The sequence below is a fragment of the Malaclemys terrapin genome, chromosome 6 (genome assembly GCF_027887155.1).
Source record: "Malaclemys terrapin pileata isolate rMalTer1 chromosome 6, rMalTer1.hap1, whole genome shotgun sequence".
NCBI lineage: Eukaryota > Metazoa > Chordata > Testudines > Emydidae > Malaclemys > Malaclemys terrapin.
Window position 1 is genome coordinate 27,325,046 of NC_071510.1, and position 18,437 is coordinate 27,343,482.

Consider the following 18,437-nt stretch of genomic DNA (forward strand, 5'->3'; position numbering starts at 1 on the left):
CCAGTCTTTAATATGCTCTGAAATTTAATAACAATTTATATTTTTGTAGCAGACTACTCAGCACAAATTTGATGGTACAAATTGTCTCCAAATAGGTTAACTTTCTGGTGATACAAAATACAATCAAAGCTTTGAACCTTCTATCTCCTTCTCTCTCTGACATACAAGTCTGAAAGGTATCCAATCAACATTACCTAAATGAAATTGCACTTTAATTTGATAATGAACCTATGAGCAGATGGAACTGTGGCAACATAATGCCTCTATATTTAATACAGCAGCTAAACATAAATATAGAGTTTTTTATACTTATAATCAAGGTCTGCCATCAATACAATTATATTTTCTTTTTACCTTGGGAGTTGATGATGGAAGAGAGAGGCTATAGTTCAGACCATCACTACAGCTACTGCCGTGCAGAGCTAACACAGAAGCCTGGAAGGTGTCATCATTGTCTGAAGTATACTGTGATTCAAAGGTGGATTCATCTGCTACATCTGCCTCACTTGAGTCCACCTAATAACAAAGGCAATTTAATCAGGCTATCTGCTATCTTCAGACCACATAAGCCCCAAACACTTGCACATGTGTGGCTAAATCCTTGCTGGTACTTTGCTTAATATTTTTCTGCTTCTCTGTTTTATACAAAATCTTCACAGTGGGCCAAATTCCACATGCAAATTCCACATTACACCTATGTAATCCAAAACTGAATAAAGGTTGCACAGATGTATCTGAAAGCCAAACTTGGCTCTGAGTTTTTGCAAATACTTCAGAGCAGAGATGTGCTAATGGCCATGACCACTGATATTAGATAGTGGGAAAATGCTGCTTTATCCCATGCCGTCAACAAATCCCTGAGACTTTTTTTTGTCTTCCTGGGTGAATAAATGCTACAAAAATGGGAATCTTCACTTACTGCCATATTTTAGGGACAAATTAATTTCCCTCCACCTATAGATTGTTTAAATGGGCTTGATGGGTTTTAAAGGGTACAGAATTTTTTTTAAAGGTACAGAAATATTTTAATAATCCAAACTTCTGGGGTTTTAGACCCTTTACTTTGTTCCCATATTTCCAAATTAGCTTGTATTATTAAAAAGGTTTGTAAGCTGCTATCTTTTAATGTGAGATAGTAACTAATATGACAGATAGTGAGGTTTAAAAATCATGTACTATATGCATGTACAATCGCTACAATTTCATAAGGTTTCTAATACACATATACTGTGGCAGCTGTTTTATACTGTACTTTATCATTTATATACTCTGTTCCTGATTCTAATCTAATTCACATAAATGTAAATCAGGAATTACACTAGTGTAAAACAGGTGTATACCAGAATCATACCTACACTGTCAACTCCAAAAGAAGCAAATAAAGCCAACTCTGTCGATAATCCACAGATTTAAGACCCTTCTAAATACAGCTGGTAACACAGCTCATAATACTATATTTTATTTTATATGGTTAATCATATTATTAATTAGTAATTTCAGATTTCCAATTATGATAATTGTTACAATGGACTTTAATGGCTCAAAAGGATTGATTTCTTCTATTGCATCAATGAACATGGATTAGAGCAATATCTTTTATATTTCCACTGAGACCCCTGTACTCACGCAAATGGACCTCTGTCATAACAGACTCAATTTTATCAAAGGTGTGTGTGTGTGTGTGTAGAAAAAAAAAAAAGGTACTACCTTGCGTCCCTACACAATTTCAGAGTAAATGTTTACATTCAGTCTTCAACTGACTCGGTTGTGCTTACGTACAACAGCACATGCAATATGCTCTTCTGCTAGGTAGATTATGCTCCAAAATATACAACATAACATACCTAACTCAGACTCCTGAAATACATGTTGCTAGGCCACAACAGGCCAGATGAAGGATGTCAAAGACTTTCCTCTGAATTTTTAAAAATGCATGCGGAAAACCTACAGGCCAAATCCTGAGCTTATAACTTAGTTTTAACTCAGGCTCTTTCAAAAAGTGTACTGAGTCCCATTTTCAAAAGTGATTTAAGCATTTAAGGGTCAGATTTTTAAGGGTATTTAGGCACCTATCTCCCACTTCAATTGGAGTAAGATGCCTAAATATCCTTAAAAATCTGGACCTTAGGAACCCAAATCCAATTGACTACCAAGGAGATTTAGGCATCTTAGGAAGCTAAGTCACTTAGGTGTTTTGGAGAATTTTACCTTCAGTCCATATTCCGGCAAATTTAGACTGAAGTCTAAACTGCCTGAATAAGGATTGAGTAAAGTGTATAAGGACTTCAGGATTTGGCCCTATATTTGTAAATGGAAAACAAGAAACTGCATATACTTTGCAGTCTCCGAGTCTTGAATTTGTAACTGCACAAGCAAATTCCCATTTCGCAGATACAATTTAGACACCCAATTATGAAAATTTAAATCTTATAATTATTTCATTTTTTGTATTGTTATTAATATATCAGCATTATTTTCAAACATTTTTCACATTCCAAGTCCAGAAAGGACCTCTGTGATCATCTTTCTGACCTTCAGTACAATACAGGCCATAGAACTTCTTCCAAATAATTACTACAGCAGATCTTTAAGAAAAACATGCAATCTTGATTAAACAATTGTCAGCCATGGAGAATCCATTTTGACACTTGGTAAATTGTTCCAATTGTTAATTACTCTCAGTGTCAAAAATTTCCTTTTTATTTCCTGTCTGAATTTATCTTGCTTCAACTTCTAGCCATTGGATCATGACTTACCATTCTCTGCTAGATTGGAGAGCCCATTATTAAATATTTGTTCCCCCTGTAGATACTCAAGACTATAATCAAGTTACCCCTTAACCTTCTCTTTGTTAAACTAAATTGATAGACTCAAAGAGCTCAATCTATCACTATAACATGTTTTTCCTAATCCTTTATTCATTCTCCAGACTCTTCTCTGAACCCTCTCAAATTTATCAACATCCTTGAAACGTGAGCACCTGAGCTGCATGGGCAAAATCTGTGGGCCAAATTCTGAGCTCAGTTTTTACTCAATCCTTACTCAAGCAAACTAACAATAAAGGAAATTTCTCACCCACAACCTAGTTTCTCTTTGATGTATCAAAGTCATAAACTTGTCAGGAAAATAACTGTGATATTATAAATACTGTACCATGACAGCAAAGGAAGACTGAACAGGAAGAGGATATTGACAGTGGGATTTAACGACACTGTTAGAAAAAAGCACTTTTGTAATTCACAAACAAGCTAAGAAAAAGCTATGACAAACACGTGGAAGGATTTAATTCTCCTATTCAACAGTTTTTTTTCTGTATGAAACATCGTCTTTAAGGATGCTGACAATTGTTTATAAATTTAACTTAAACTTCTCAACTCATATCTACATCAAAATATGACTTCAATGGGAGCTGAAAGTACTCAATATTTCTTAGTAAGTGCTCAGCATCATGCAAGTTCAGGACCCAGGTCTGTGCAAATAAAGAGAAGAGTACATTAAAAGTCTGGACTCCTATTGGCAGTTTTTCGAAATGCATAAAAGTATCTACACTTCATGCAAGTTGCTTGCACTGTGAAAATCCATAGCTTGTATACTCTCAAATCTTGCGATCACTAATAAAAAAGAAATGCAGGCAACTTCTAAATAAAGTTGAACAGCAAGAATGTCATTAAAAGGCAAAACAGAGTTCCACTGACTTTTCAAACATTGTCACATGTTGGTAAATAGAAGTTTCTACTATGTAATTAAATAAAAGCTTATGTACAAAGGGCAAGGTTTTTCAAAGCCACCTATGAAGTCTGAATGCCCAGTGCCCATCATTACAATTGGAACTGAGCATACAAATCTCTTAGCTGGCTTTGAAAAAAATCTCAGCCAAATATTTTCTTATTTTCCAGTAGCTAAAACATTCCAGCCAGATACTTAGCTGGTGCAAATTGGTGGAGCTCTATTGATTTCAATGGATCTATGCCAGTTTACAGCATCTGGATATCTGGCGAGATCATGATAGGTCACACGTGCAGTGAGGCTAAACGCTTTAAAAAAAATCATAAGCAGAGTGATGAAAAAGACTTTTCATTACATTTGGACAAGGCAAAAAACAATGTTAAAAGGGTTTTAACAGAAATCTTGGTAAGTTGTGCCCACTAACCAGAGCCAGCTCAGCATGGAAGAGGGCTGCATCAACTGGCCCTTCCTCCTCAAGTGACTGGGCAGTGTAGAAAAAGGGATCTTCCTTAGCAGAAGTATAACCCTCTTCTGGTGAAAGCTGCAGAAAGAATGAAGCTCTGAGTTGGATGAGTGGCCAGTATACAGGACATGCAGAGTCAGTAATGTTAAGGGAGTTTTAGAAATGCAAATAAATACCAAGTACAGAAGTGAGATTATCTCAATCAAAATTATAGTGTGAGGTAAATAAAATTATATATATTTCAACCTTCTCATGTTGTTTTACCTGCTGTAGTAATGAAACATTGGGATAGCCAACATTAGTGTCTAAAGATACTGTACATGTAAGTCTAATGCTTCTGTATTTTTTGCCCATAATTAAGCATTTACTAAAACAGTCATCATATGGTCCATCCAGGGGTACAGAGCCCAGAATTTTAATCACTGAAACAATAGGCCTCTACTACCAGAGCTAAAGGAGTAACTGTTAGCTGGTAGCAGTAGTGAGCTCTTATCCTCTATGTAGGCCAGCCACTGGAGGACGACAAAAGTCAGCATGGCCCAGATGCATCAATTTTTTTCCATGTAATTTGCTGCTGCTGTTAGGTGCATCTGTCGAACACCCCCATAGAGCAAAATATTATTTCTAGTGTGGCAGAACTCAGCCAGTGTAACGTGTTAAATATTTAATGCTGAAGCGTTATACAAAGCCAGCGAAAAGTTACATTTAATCATGCCTCATCCTCTTTCATTCTTTAAACAAGATATTAATTCTGAAAAAATGTGTTTTGCAAGAAACATTATTGTGCAACATGCAGCATTCTTTCTAATATGCAAAAGTTTCTTACAGGAAACAAGTTAAAAATATCTCTTTCGATGAAAACAAAACAAAACAAAATTCCTTGCAAATTTTGTATTATTAAAGGGTTACCTCCTAAAAGCCAGAATCTGAAATCAAGGAGAATTCTGTGCAGGAAAGGACTGTGGGAATGTAACATTCCAGAGAGAGAAAAAAATTACTCAGTCTTAAAAATAAAATGGGGCCAGATCCTCAGATGGTGGAAATTGGTGTAGCGCCACTGATTCCAACTTAAACCAGAGGAGAATCTGGCCCAATATTTTGCTTTTACTCTGTAATTATTCAAAGAAGCATTATCTTGAAGGTTTCCCTGGTCAGTGAGGAAGGGCATATGGTTCTATGAGCTCTGGCTTCTATTCATGTCTCTCTATGTGGTCTTGAGCAAGCTATTTACTCTTAGTAGTGCTTTAATTTCTCTCTCTCTGAAAAGTGGGTAATCTTGCTTAACGAAGAAGGATCATTTGAGGTTTAATTAATGTTTGCAAAGTGTTTTGAATTCATCGTTCAAATTAGGACCTCCCAGCCAGAGTGCACAGAAGTGAATTAATAACAGATAACATTACAGTTATAAGTCAGTAACTGCACAACATCCTCACACTCCAATTAGCTGAAACACTATACCATTTCAGTATAACTATTAGGTTTACACTGGATGAACTGAAGTGTACACATTTTTTAACATAAAGAGCATAATCTAAATATGTTTGATATTAAATAGCTATATGTTTCAGTAAGTCCTAACACCAGAGTTAGCACTGCTCTGGAAAGGTGACATAAGGTTGGCTTTAAACCACCTTCACATACCCTCCTATCTGAGACCATCCTCAGGACAATGCTAAGTTATGCCTCGCTACCCACAGCCCTAGGGGTCTGCGTTGGTAGCTGGGATGCTCCAATCATTCCCCGTTCCCCAGCCACACCCCATAGATAGGGAGCAGGAGTGAGGGGCTGTAGAAGTACTACACCAGCTCTGTACCACCCAGGGATTTCCCACAGGCCAGGAGAAGATTCAGTGAGTCAGCTAAAATGCCTTTTGGCAGCTTTATGCCATCTGAGTGGCACAAAAGCAGTCATGGACTAAGCAAAGATATTGGCCAGCAACATATGAAAATCAATCATCTAGAGCCCAATCCTTACAGGCAGTGGTTTGGCAACTCCTATTCTAACTGCTCCTACTGGTGCTCCTTTCAGTGCTTGTACAGCTTCCTCCAGGCTGCCATTTTCCAAGTTGATATCATTGACAAACATCAGCCGATCTCCAGGAAGAAGTCTGCCATCTTGTTCAGCAACACCACCAGGAACCAATGAGCGGATTACAATTACTGTGTTTGCCGGGTCCACTGGGTCCTAAGTGAAAACAAAGTGAGGAAACCAGTTCACATGCTTATTTTTAATTAATAAAAAGTTATCTACCCTGTATGGGCCAGCTCCTGAGGTCCTGACTCAGTCCTTACTCAGGAAAACTCCAAAATGACTCTTCAAAGTGAGCTTACTTCAGTAACGACTCAGGACACTTAGAAAAGACCTCTGGATTTGGCCCTATTATTATTTAGTCATTTATTTTGATACATAAAAGCACAAATAATTAGTCCTCACACGCGCTGAGTGCTTTTACATCATCGAGTTTCACAGTAAAGCTTCCCAGTGTAACAAAGAATTACATGCCAGCAATTAAAACAAACACCTTCCACTGTAACACCATCTCTCCAGCCCTCAACCTTCCACAGGTTCAAATGCCTGCGGATAAAAGCTTGGAAGGTTAACATATCTGGGCTTTGATGGACCAAAGGGTTTATTTAGAGTCTCCTTGCAGCTCGTAGTACTTGATCTCACTCAGTCATGAAGGGATTTTATAACACTGGTCTACAATTTTTGAGAAGTCGTCTACTTCAGAGATAAAATGTGCTATTTATTATGTATTTTGATGTGCTGAATTCAAAAATGACAATTAAAACAACTGACTGGCTACTGTTTCTAAGATATTTAAGTTTTTAAATTTTACGTCTATGTATATTGTGTAGATAGTAGAGTTTTAATCATAAATTGTAAACCTAGGTCTTTTCATGTGTTTATGGTTGCTTTACATGATAATATTTCACCTGTCCTGTTTATGTAACACTTTAAAAATCAGCAAAAGGGTTATATAAATAAAATTTATTATGAAACAAAAGGCAAAAAACTATGATGTACATAGTTTAGTCCTATTCAGTGTCTACTCGGCGCTTCTTGGCTTGTCTCTTGTATTCATTAAATGGAGCATCTCTTGTCACTGTCCAGCAATAGTCTGCAAGCATTGATGGACTCTATTTGCCCTGATAGCGTTTCTCCATTGTTGCAATGTCCTGGTGAAATCGCTCACTGCTCCGCAGTTCGGTGGAAAAAAATCTAGATGAAAGTCCAAAAAATGTATCTTTAGTGACATGTTGCAACCAAGGCTTTTGTATGCCTTAGAGGAGGTTTTCCACCAACAACCTGTAGTTGTCTGCCTTGTTGTTTCAGAGAAAATTTATTGCCACTAACTGGAAGGCTTTCCATGCCGTCTTTTCCTTGCCACACAGTGCATGGTCAAATGCATCATCTCGAAGAAGTTCACGAATCTGAGGACCAACAAAGACACCTTCCTTTATCTTAGCTTCACTTAACCTTGGAAATTTTCCACGGAGGTACCTGCAAGCTGCTTGTGTTTTGTCAATGGCCTTGACAAAGTTCTTCATCAGACCCAGCTTGATGTGGAAGGGTGGTAACAAAATCTTCCTTGATTCAACAAGTGGTGGATGATGAACACTTTTCCTCCCAGGCTCCAATGACTGTCGGCGTGGCCAATCTTTCTTGATGTAGTGGGAATCTCTTGCACTACTATCCCATACGCAGAGAAAACAGCAATACTTTGTGTATCCAGTCTGCAGACCAAGCAAGAGAGCAACAACCTTCAAATCGCCACAAAGCTGCCACTGATGTTGGTCATAGTTTATGCACCTCAAAAGTTGTTTCATGTTGTCATAGGTTTCCTTCATATGGACTGCATGACCAACTGGAATTGATGACAAAACATTGTCATTATGCAGTAAAACAGCTTTAAGACTCGTCTTCGATGAATCAATGAATAGTCTCCACTCATCTGGATCATGAACGATGTTGAGGGCTGCCATCACACCATCGATGTTGTTGCAGGCTACAAGATCACCTTCCATGAAGAAGAATGGGATAAGATCCTTCTGACGGTCACGGAACATGGAAACCCTAACATCACCTGCCAGGAGATTCCACTGCTGTAGTCTGGAGCCCAACAGCTCTGCCTTACTCTAGTAGTTCCAAATCCCTGACAAGGTCATTCAATTCACCTTGTGTTATGAGGTGTGGTTCAGAGGAGGAGGATGGGAGAAAATGTGGGTCCTGTGACACTGATGATTCAGGACCAGAAGTTTCATCCTCTTCCTCTTCCTCGTCTGACTCAAGTGAGAATGATTCTGGTGCATCAGGAACCAGCAGTCCTTCTCTGTGGGGTACTGGGCGTATAGCTGATGGAGTGTTTGGATAATGCACAGTCCACTTTTTCTTCTTTGACACACCTTTCTCAACTGGAGGCACCATGCAGAAGTAACAATTGCTGCTATGATCTGTTGGCTCTCTCCAAATCATTGGCACTGCAAATGGCATAGATTTCCTTTTCCTGTTCAACCACTGGCGAAGATTTGTTGCACAAGTGTTGCAGCATATGTGTGGGGCCCACCTCTTGTCCTGATCTCCAATTTTGCAGCCAAAATAAAGGCGATAGGCTTTCTTAACCATAGTGATTATACTGCACTTTTGTGATGCCAAAGTCACTTCACCACATACATAGCAGAAGTTATCTGCACTGTTCACACAAGTACGAGGCATCTCTGCTCACTTTGGCTAAACAGAAACGTGTCCCTTTGCAAAATCAAACACTGACAAATAGAGAGCACGACACTGTTCAGCAGAGTGATGTAAGCTTCATTATGATTGCATCATCCATGACTTCTAGGAATAACAGGATGCAATTCATATCATGTATGACGCAATACCAGCTTCAGATTGCATCATTCATTGTTTTGCCTAAAAAGCAAGTACTGTCCAAACCCAGTCACAGATTTATTCATAGATCCAGTCAAAGATGTATTTTAGTCATTTCTGGTTTAAATTGAGATCCCTTCCCTTTATAACTCACTTATCCTCCGCCATTCCCAAGTCAAGGGTTGTATATACTGACCCAATAGCATATCTTGAAAACTAGAGCCAATCAACAATTTTAAGCATCATTTTCGTTCTCAGTGACCCAGAATTAGTAAAGTTTGACTACATTTATTTCAGAAGCATTTTGGCTGTAGAGCAGTGTAATAAGAGAGGAGCCCTTATACGTACATGAGACAGACATTTTAATAGAGACTTACACATGCCATTGTAAAGTAAGTTTATGAAGCACTTTATAAACAATGCAATATAAAAAGAGTAAAGTTTGCTTTTAACACTTAAAAATATAATCCCCCATTCCCTGACACACACATTTTAATTAAACATACTGTAATCAAAGACCAAGAACAGGAACTTAATCTCTATAACAAAATCTAAAGTATCGGAGTTATATACATTTGCATAATACTGCACAGAATCTCACAAGGACCATAGTTAAAACATCAGACATTAATTTCCCACAATATGTTACTTTCATTCGCTGTGCAAGCACAGTAGGATATTACATAATACAGTATAAGCTTTATTAATTCTAAAAGCTTAGTGGTTAAAACCCTAAATTACATAGTGGTACCTAGATCAACACATTTAGCAACTTCAACTTAGATACCGTAGCAACTTTCCATGCCAATATATTAAGTATTGGAAAAGATACTAGCTTAGCACTACAAATTGTACAATTGAAAATATGGAAACAAGTGACTCTTGAGAGTTAATCTGAAGAAATGACAAGATCCCTGACAACCCATGGGAATTAGTATAATAAGGTAGAGATCCATGCGAGAGTGGTAAACAATACCACATAATAAATGTCTTACAGAGTGTAATCTCTCTGGAGACATTACTTGAGTGGGAAGCAGCCTTCACAACTTCCTCCAAGAGCATTATTTGAGATGGGACTGCATTTTACCTGTCACACTGATTATCTTCTCCCCTTTCAAGGAATCTGCTTACAGTTATCCCATTATTCAACATTAGGGTTGCTAACTTTCTGACCGAACAAAACCGAAAACCCTTGCCCTGCCCCTTCTCCTAGGCCCTACCCCGCTCACTCCATTCCCCGCTTCCTCCATCACTCACTCTGCCCCACCCTCACTCACTCGCTCATTTTCATTGGGCATGGGGGGGGGGGGAACAACTCAAGCTTATGTAACCGTAACTATAGTCAAAATTAAGAATTAACTGAAAAATTGCTAGAAATAAAGACAAAACTTCTTCCAAATATAAACTATACTTTAAATGTAGCTCATCCTTCATATTCCTGAGAGAAAAGAAGCATAAATATTATGAATGACTTTTCCATATTATACATGAGAACAGTAAATCAATTTCATGAAATCTCAAAGAACTGATAGAAATAAATATGAAATATGTTCATAGTAAATATCAAAAAGTTCACAAGAACTGTACATTTATCTGATAATCTCCAGAATTCAGAATATGGAACCATTATTAGACAATGTAATGTTATTATATTCCTTAACTGCTCACTACATAAAGAAATACTGTGGGGGTGTATTTTCAAAAGAATCACCCTCTAGCCTATCCATAAGAAATGAAGTGTGGGCATAATTTTCAACTGCAGTTGAACTCTGGATGCAAACCAGAACACTTGTGTCGCTCAGTACTTAACTGCAGGTGCAAATCATCTGGTTAGAACCCCTGAATACATTGAACTGTGTGCACAACTCATTGCACTCAAAGAATAGGAAGCAGCGCCTTTTAAAAACCTAGCCCTTTATGTGAATATTTATTTATTTGGGCTGGATTGATAGTCTGTGCTCTTAATATAATAAGAGGAATGAAGAATAAAGTTAATGAGATGTCTGAGTAAGACCCAGGAGGAGTATGAAAATTTTATTACCGGGTTACTCTAACATGAGAATATTGTCTGGTTTTCATTCGCCTCACATATAAAATATATATTTATAAGATGGATGGGATCTACATTCAATACAAAATATTTTACCTTCTTCTGTTAAAATAAGGAATATAGATGTTACCTGGTAGTCTAATATGCTAAAGCCAAGTCCCATGCTCCCTTTCTCCAGCTCAACGTGTTGTATTTCTGTTTCCCACATTGCCAAAGGAGATCCTTGCACCTCGTCAATATTCTGACCTACATCAGCCATTTCCAAGCCAGTACCCTCTGTGTCTGAGGAGCCAATGACTTCACCAAGGTCTACATGAGACTGGAAAGACAAAGAAAACCCACCAACCCCATAATATTAATGTGGCACATGTAAAATTTAATGAATTACCAGTACCAAGTGATGCACACCAAAATGGAGATAAAAGCTCAAAGGTTATAGTTCATTTTATCTGATGGTGCAGAGTATCTAGGAAGTGTAACAAACAAAAGTATATAATAAATCTAATACAGAAGGATTAAACATCAGTGCTCAAGTGTTTTAATATCAAAGTTATACTTTTAAAGAACAGGGTCTATGCCTGTCATAAAACATACAATCCCACAGGAAATTGCACTTCCAACATGGGGTATTGTGCCTTCAAAGGGATTCTTGCATGCAGAATTAATCATTCTCTCTAGCTATCTACACATTTATACTACATCTATCATCTCAGACTCTTCGACAAATGTACAGTTCACATCTGCAACCTGCACCCCAATAGATTTAATAGTATTGACAGTATTCATTCCTTTAGTGAAATACAGATGTTTAGCAATGAGGAGACAAATTTTGCTCCATATGCCATATAAGCACAGAATTCAAAATTCATGGTGAATCTCCCTCTACAGAAACCGCCATACACTACTCCAACATACAGATATACCAAGTGGGTAAAGTTTACAAACATGGTTTCTAAGGTAATGAATTATGCCTTAACCCACATTTTACCTCTGTGATGTACACAATCAAAAGGAGATGCCACATTTATGTGGCGATAATGTACAATACCAGTTGTATGACTAAGAATGATACCAAATGCAATGGCATCTCAACAGCAGCAAGGCATTCGGATTCAGTATTGAGAGCACTGACAAGAAGTTACTTACATTGTGCAGTAACAAGGGTTCTTTGAGAGGTGTCCCCCTATGGGTGCTCCACAGTAGGTGTGCCTGCATCCCTGTACTGCTGATCGGAGAACTTTGGGATCAGTGTCTGTTAGGCCCACACATGCACTATCCCTCCTCGTGCTGCGCCACAAGGCTAGACAGTGCAGGAGCTAATTCCCCTCAGTTCCTTCTCCACCCGAGAGTCATTGACAAGAGCTCCGTAGTAGAGAGGAGGAGGGTGGGTTGTGGAGCATCCATAGGGATACACATCATGAAGAACCATCGTTACTGCACCAGGTGAGTAACTTCTTCAAGTAGTGTCCCTATGGGAGCTCCACTGTAGGAGACTCCCAAGCAGGATCCCTCCTGAAGGGCTGGGGCTTTGGAGTTGGGTCAGGTATAGATGACAGTATTATGGAGCTGAAGATGGCATCGGAGGCAGAGTCCCCCAGTAATCGCATAGTGTTCTGCGAAGGTATGGAGTGATGCCCACGTCGCTACTCTACAGATTTATGAGATAGGAACATTCTTGAAGAAGCCAACGGATAAAGAGATCGACCTCATGGAGTGTGTGCAAATCTGGAGATGTCTTATTACAAATCTGATAACATTGTCTAATGCAGCCCAGGATCCACTTTCCGCTATTACTCAGAAATGTGCAATAACTGAGCTCCTTACAGTGTCAAAACATGAGCTATACAGGACCATGAGTATAGTTATTCCAGATATTGCCTGGATTAATTTTCAGTGTAACCAAGCAGACAGAGCACTGGACTAGGACTTGGGAGACCGAGGTTCTATTTATGGGTCTACCACTGGCCTTCTGAGTGACCGTGGGCAAATCAGTCACTTGACCTCCCTGTGCCTCAATTTCTCCATCTGTAAAATGGGGATACTGACCACTTTCATAAAGTGCTTGGAGATCTCCTGATAAAAAGTCCTGCTGCTAGTTATTATTAATAGTAATATGTAGGACATTTCTCCATGTTTAGAAGGCCTGTCTGCACACAGCTTTGAGTTTATGAACACCACATTCACATTTTAACATAGCTATGCTCATTTACCGTATTATGTATGCCCATTTGCATGGCATGTATTCTCATAGACTTTAAGGTCAGAAGGGACATCATGATCATCTAGTCTGACCTCCAGCACATTGCAGAGGACAGAACCTCACTCATTCCCTTCTGTAATAGATCCCTAACCGCTGGCTGAGTTACTGAAGTCCTCAAATCTTGATTTAAAGACTTCAAATTACAGAGAATCCACCATTTACTCTTGTTTAAACCAGCAAGTGACCCATACCCATGCTCCAGAGGAAAATGAAAAGCCCCCAAGGTCTCTGCCATTCTGACTTGGGGGAAAATTTCTTCCCAACCCCAACTATGACAATCAGTTAGACACTGAGCATGTGGGCAAGACACACCAGCCAGACATCTGGGAAAGATTTCTCTGTAGTAACTCAGAGCCCTCCTCATCTAGTGCCCCATCTCTGGACATTGGAAATATTTGGTACTAGCAGTCGCAGAGGGGCCACATGCCAATGTAGGCAATCTCATCATAACATCCCTTCCAGAAGTGTATTAAGCTCAGTCTTGAAGTCAGTTCGGTTTTTTGCTCCCACTACTTCCCAGGATAACTGTTCCAAAACTTCACTCCTGTGATGGCTAGAAACCTTTAATTTCAAGCCTAAACTTGTTGACATACAGTTTATATTCATTTGTTTTTGTTCAACCCTGGTGCTTAACTAAAATAACTCCTCTCCCTCATTGGTATTTATCTCTCTGATATATTTAAAGAGAGCAATCATATCTCCCCTCAGCCTTCAATTGATTAGGTTAAACAAGCCGAGTTCCTCTCATAAGCGAAGTTCTCCATTACTCTGATCATCCTAGTGGCCCCTTCTCTTCACCTGTTCCAGTTTGAATTCATCTTTCTTAAACATGGGAGGCCAGAATTGCACACAGTTTTCCAGATGAGGTCTCATCAGTGCCTTGTATAATGGTACTACCACCTCCCTGTCTCTATTGGAAATATCTTGCCTGATTCATCCTAAAATGGCATTAGCCTATTTCATGGCCACATTACACTGCTGACTCATAGTCATCCTGTGATTGACCAATACATCCAGGTCTTCCTCCTCTTCAAGCACTTTCAACTGATACATCCCCAGCTTATAGCAAGAATTCTTGTTGTTAATCCCTAAGTGCATGACCTTGCACTTAGCACTATTAAATTTTATCCCAGTTCTATTACTCCAGTTTTTAAAGTCCTCCAGATCTTGTATGATATTTTGGTCCTCCTCCAAATTGGCAATACCTCCAACTTTGGATCATCCATCAATTTTATTAGCACACTCCCACCTTTTGTGCCAAGGTCATGAATGAGAATGTTAAATAAGATTGGCCCCAAGACCAATCCCAGAGGAACTCCACTAGTTAACTCCCTTCAGCCTGACAGTTCACCTTTCAATATGACCCATTGTAGTCTCTCCTTTAACCAGTTCCTTATCTACCTTTTTATTCTCATATTAACCCTCATCTTTTCCAATTTAACTAATAATTTCACATGTGGAACCAAATCAAATACCTTACTGAAAGTCAGGCAGATTAGATCTACTGCATTTCCTTTGTCTAAAAATAAGTTATCTTCTCAAAGAAGGAGATCTACCTTTTCTAAAACCACGCCATAATTACTACTTACATCTATGGCCTTAACTACTTTCTTTTGTTCCAAGACCTTGCATACAACTGAGATCAAACTAAAAGGCCTGTAGTTCGATGGATCTTTCCCCACTTTCTTAAAAATAGGTTCTATACTAGCAATTCTCCAGTCATGGGGTACAACCCCCGAATTTACAAAGTCACTAAGAAATCCTTGCTATGGAGTTTCTCAGACCTTGACTCTGGAATTTTCCTTCACCAGGGATCAAATGGAGATTATGTCCGTTTCTCTTAGGGCACAATTAAGGGTACGATTCTGTCATGGAGGTTACAGATTACATGACTTTCTGGGACCTCCCATGACTTCTTCTGTGGTGCCCGGCCTCAGGGCCGCCAGAGCAGCTAGCCAGCAATTGACCCAGGGCCGCCAGAGCAGCAGCTCCAGGACTGACGCAACAGTCATGGTTGGGTCAACACCCCCACACACCCCCACCAGGGGCAGGAGCAGCGGCAGGATTGGAACAGCCGCTGGAGGTCAACTCCTGGCAGCGCTCTGACTGTTAGCTTCCCCCAGGCTATTTTTTAGTAAAAGTCAGACAGGTCGTGGGCTTCTGTGAATTTTTGTTTATTGCCCATGACCTGTCCCTGACTTTTATTGAAAACACCCATAACAAAATCTTAACCTTAGGCATGATGCAAGGCAATCACTTCTTTTGTGTTAATCGGAGCTGGTGAGTTAGTGTATGGTTTGAGGGAAAGTTTGTCCTTTTCCATCGCTAATTTAAAATTATAATGGTCTTTCAAATCTTTCTACATGAAATCTTGATGGTTTATAATAAGGTATATTTTATAACAACAATAAATAAATGAGGTGTTGTTTCTAAATTAACAGCAGTACCTTTTCTGTGAGCTGAATCTCGGAGAGGGTCAGATTGTCCAACTCTGACTGACTGACGGGTGGAGCAATGGGACGGCAGCAGACCATTGTAACCTTGATAGGCAGCTCTTTTAAAATATTTACCACATCCTTGTGATTTTCCCCAAGCAAAGATATTTCATTCACCTGAGGAAAAATAGAACAAAGCACATTCAGTAGAATGACAAAGAATAAAAATGAGAATAAACTTGTTAGCATGGATTTACAGATTGTAAGGCCAGAAAGGACCACTCTGATCATCTAGCCTGACCTCCTACATAACAGAGGGCACAAAACTTTCCTGAAATAATTCCAGTTGAACTAGAGATCCTCTTTTAGAAAAGCATACAATCGTGATTTTAAAATTGCCAGTGATGGAGAACTCACCACAATCCTTGGTAGATTGTTCCAATGGGTTGTGAATCTGGCCCTTTTTAAAGCAAACAAGCAGGGGGAAGTGGGTGAGGGAGGCGCAGAGAGAGACAGACGTGCGTGACCACTTGTACCTAAGCTACTACTAATTTATAGTTACGTAATCAATAATTCTTTATTATCAGGATGAAGTCTAATATGGAATTCTCTCCCTTCCCCCAACGTTGGACACAACACTTCTTGAGTTAGGAAACTCACCTATAATATTTAGAAATAGCAAGGATATTTTAATACATCATTCAGACTGAAGTTCTCCCTGATCACATAGCTTTTCTTCCTATACAGACAGGCCCCTAAGGAGCCAGTCATCCTATTCCCTAGGGTGATTTTGTGGTCTGTCGCAAGACTCAATTAGTACCCCATCTTGTGTTTTATCTCGTAGAACACTGATCCATAAGCATTCAAAATCATTTTCTTCTGAGTTGTCAGTGATTCAGAAACAGGTAATGCCATTTTTGACATAGATTGCCACTCCCCAACCCCTTTTGTTTACTCAGTCCCTCCTAAATAGGTTATAACCATTGATTTTAATATTCTAGTCTAGCATATCATCCCACCAGGTTTCAATAATACCAGTTAGATTGAACGGATACTCCTAGACGAGCAATTCTGATTCCTCTTGTTTGTTACCCAAGCTCCGGGCATCAGTGTACAGCCAATTAAAGAATTTCTTCTCTTCACTTCCTTTGGCTTTCTGATTTGTGCACAAATATATCAATATAGGACCCAATCCTGCTTCTACAAATTTAATCGAGCAGGCTCAGATCCAAAATAAGCTTTAAACTGAATAGTCAAAAGTGGGTAATGAGTTTGGTCATTCCATAAAAACCATGTATTCACATCATAAACCACCGTAAGTTTTAGCTTGGAATGGGACTCTTCTCTGGAGAGAGAGCCCCCCCAGGAAAGGAAAAGCAAAGATACGGCAGGTAAAGATTGAACAATATTAGCCGAGCTAGGTAGGAACAGTAGCACTATGTATAGACTAAGACGAATCTTATTGTTCTCTTGCCTTCGTAAAAACCAAACTGACATCAATTTTTTAAAATTATGTTTTGACTAAATCCAGAATTTTTGTACGCTTCTGGGCCATTACATACTGTACCTTTGAAAATTCAACAAAGCAGCTGCTCATTTTTTTATTATTTTATTTTATTTAAAGAATTGTGTGTTACAAGAGATGCTACATGAGAAATTAGGCCACCTTTTCAGAACCTTGCTATATAAAGGAGCAAATTAAAGTGGTAATTCTCCCTTACTTCCAGCAGTTCATCTCCACTGAACAGCTTCCCACATCGTCCAACTGGCCCTTCTGGTAAAACAGATCGGATGAAATGATGTCCCACTGCAGCTTCCAAGCTTATCCCTAACCCGCTGCTTTCACTAAATTTGTTAACTTCAGCCACCTAAAAAGATTGAGAAAGAGTTATTTTTCAGTCAAATTCACATACAAAGAAACAGTAGTTTTAGAAGGGAAATATTAGACTTGTCAGATATATTCTGCTTTTAAACTACAAGTTCACTCATTTGAAGAGCATCTTTGCTCATTAGTTTTACATCAAACACAAGATGGAATCACCACAGAAGTTGAAAGGAAGCAGCCAGCTGTAACTTCCCATTCTACTTAGAGGACTACAACTGCTGGTAGCAAAGATTATCCTATAGATGAAAGGTGTCCAGGTGGAACTCCAAACAAATGGAATGAAGGCTAAAATCAAAGGGCTCAATCCAGCAGAAATTATGCAGCTGCAAAGGCTAATACAGTTTTTTTAAAAGGAATGTCTTCTATGCTTGCAGTGTTGTTGTAGCTGTGTTGGTCCCAGGATATGAGAGAGAGAGAGAGAGAGAAGACGGTGAGGTAATATCTTTTATTGAACCAACTTATGCTGATGAAGAAACAAGCTTTCAAGCTCCACAGAGCTCTCCCCAGACTCGAAGGACAACTCTTTGGAGCTTGAAAGCTGGTCCAATAAAATAGATTTCCTCACCCACCTTGTCTCTCTCGGGTCTTCTACACAACAGACATGGATTCACAATTAGGTGTTCCACACAGACACTTCCCTACTGGAGCTCTCGAGCAGAGAGTGGCTACACGTGTGATGCCATATATGTCTGTAAAATGAAATTTACTACATTTGTAGATTGCCAGCTGTACTAGTCAGCGAATGG

The 18,437-nt window shown here is 39.0% G+C and overlaps 1 protein-coding gene across 9 annotated transcripts in view; it reads right to left on the reverse strand.

Moving 5' to 3' along the window:
* Positions 1 to 18,437, reverse strand: part of MPDZ (multiple PDZ domain crumbs cell polarity complex component) — a 129,656-nt gene that overhangs the window by 66,624 nt on the left and 44,595 nt on the right. For all 9 annotated transcript variants that reach the window (XM_054032034.1, XM_054032037.1, XM_054032030.1 and 6 more), the window contains exons 15-20: positions 17,528 to 17,674; positions 15,819 to 15,983; positions 11,242 to 11,430; positions 6,164 to 6,373; positions 4,151 to 4,267; positions 355 to 516 (exon numbers count right to left, since the gene is read on the reverse strand). In XM_054032034.1, the coding sequence (XP_053888009.1) occupies positions 355 to 516; positions 4,151 to 4,267; positions 6,164 to 6,373; positions 11,242 to 11,430; positions 15,819 to 15,983; positions 17,528 to 17,674 (990 nt within the window). The remainder of the gene's footprint in view (positions 1 to 354; positions 517 to 4,150; positions 4,268 to 6,163; positions 6,374 to 11,241; positions 11,431 to 15,818; positions 15,984 to 17,527; positions 17,675 to 18,437) is intronic.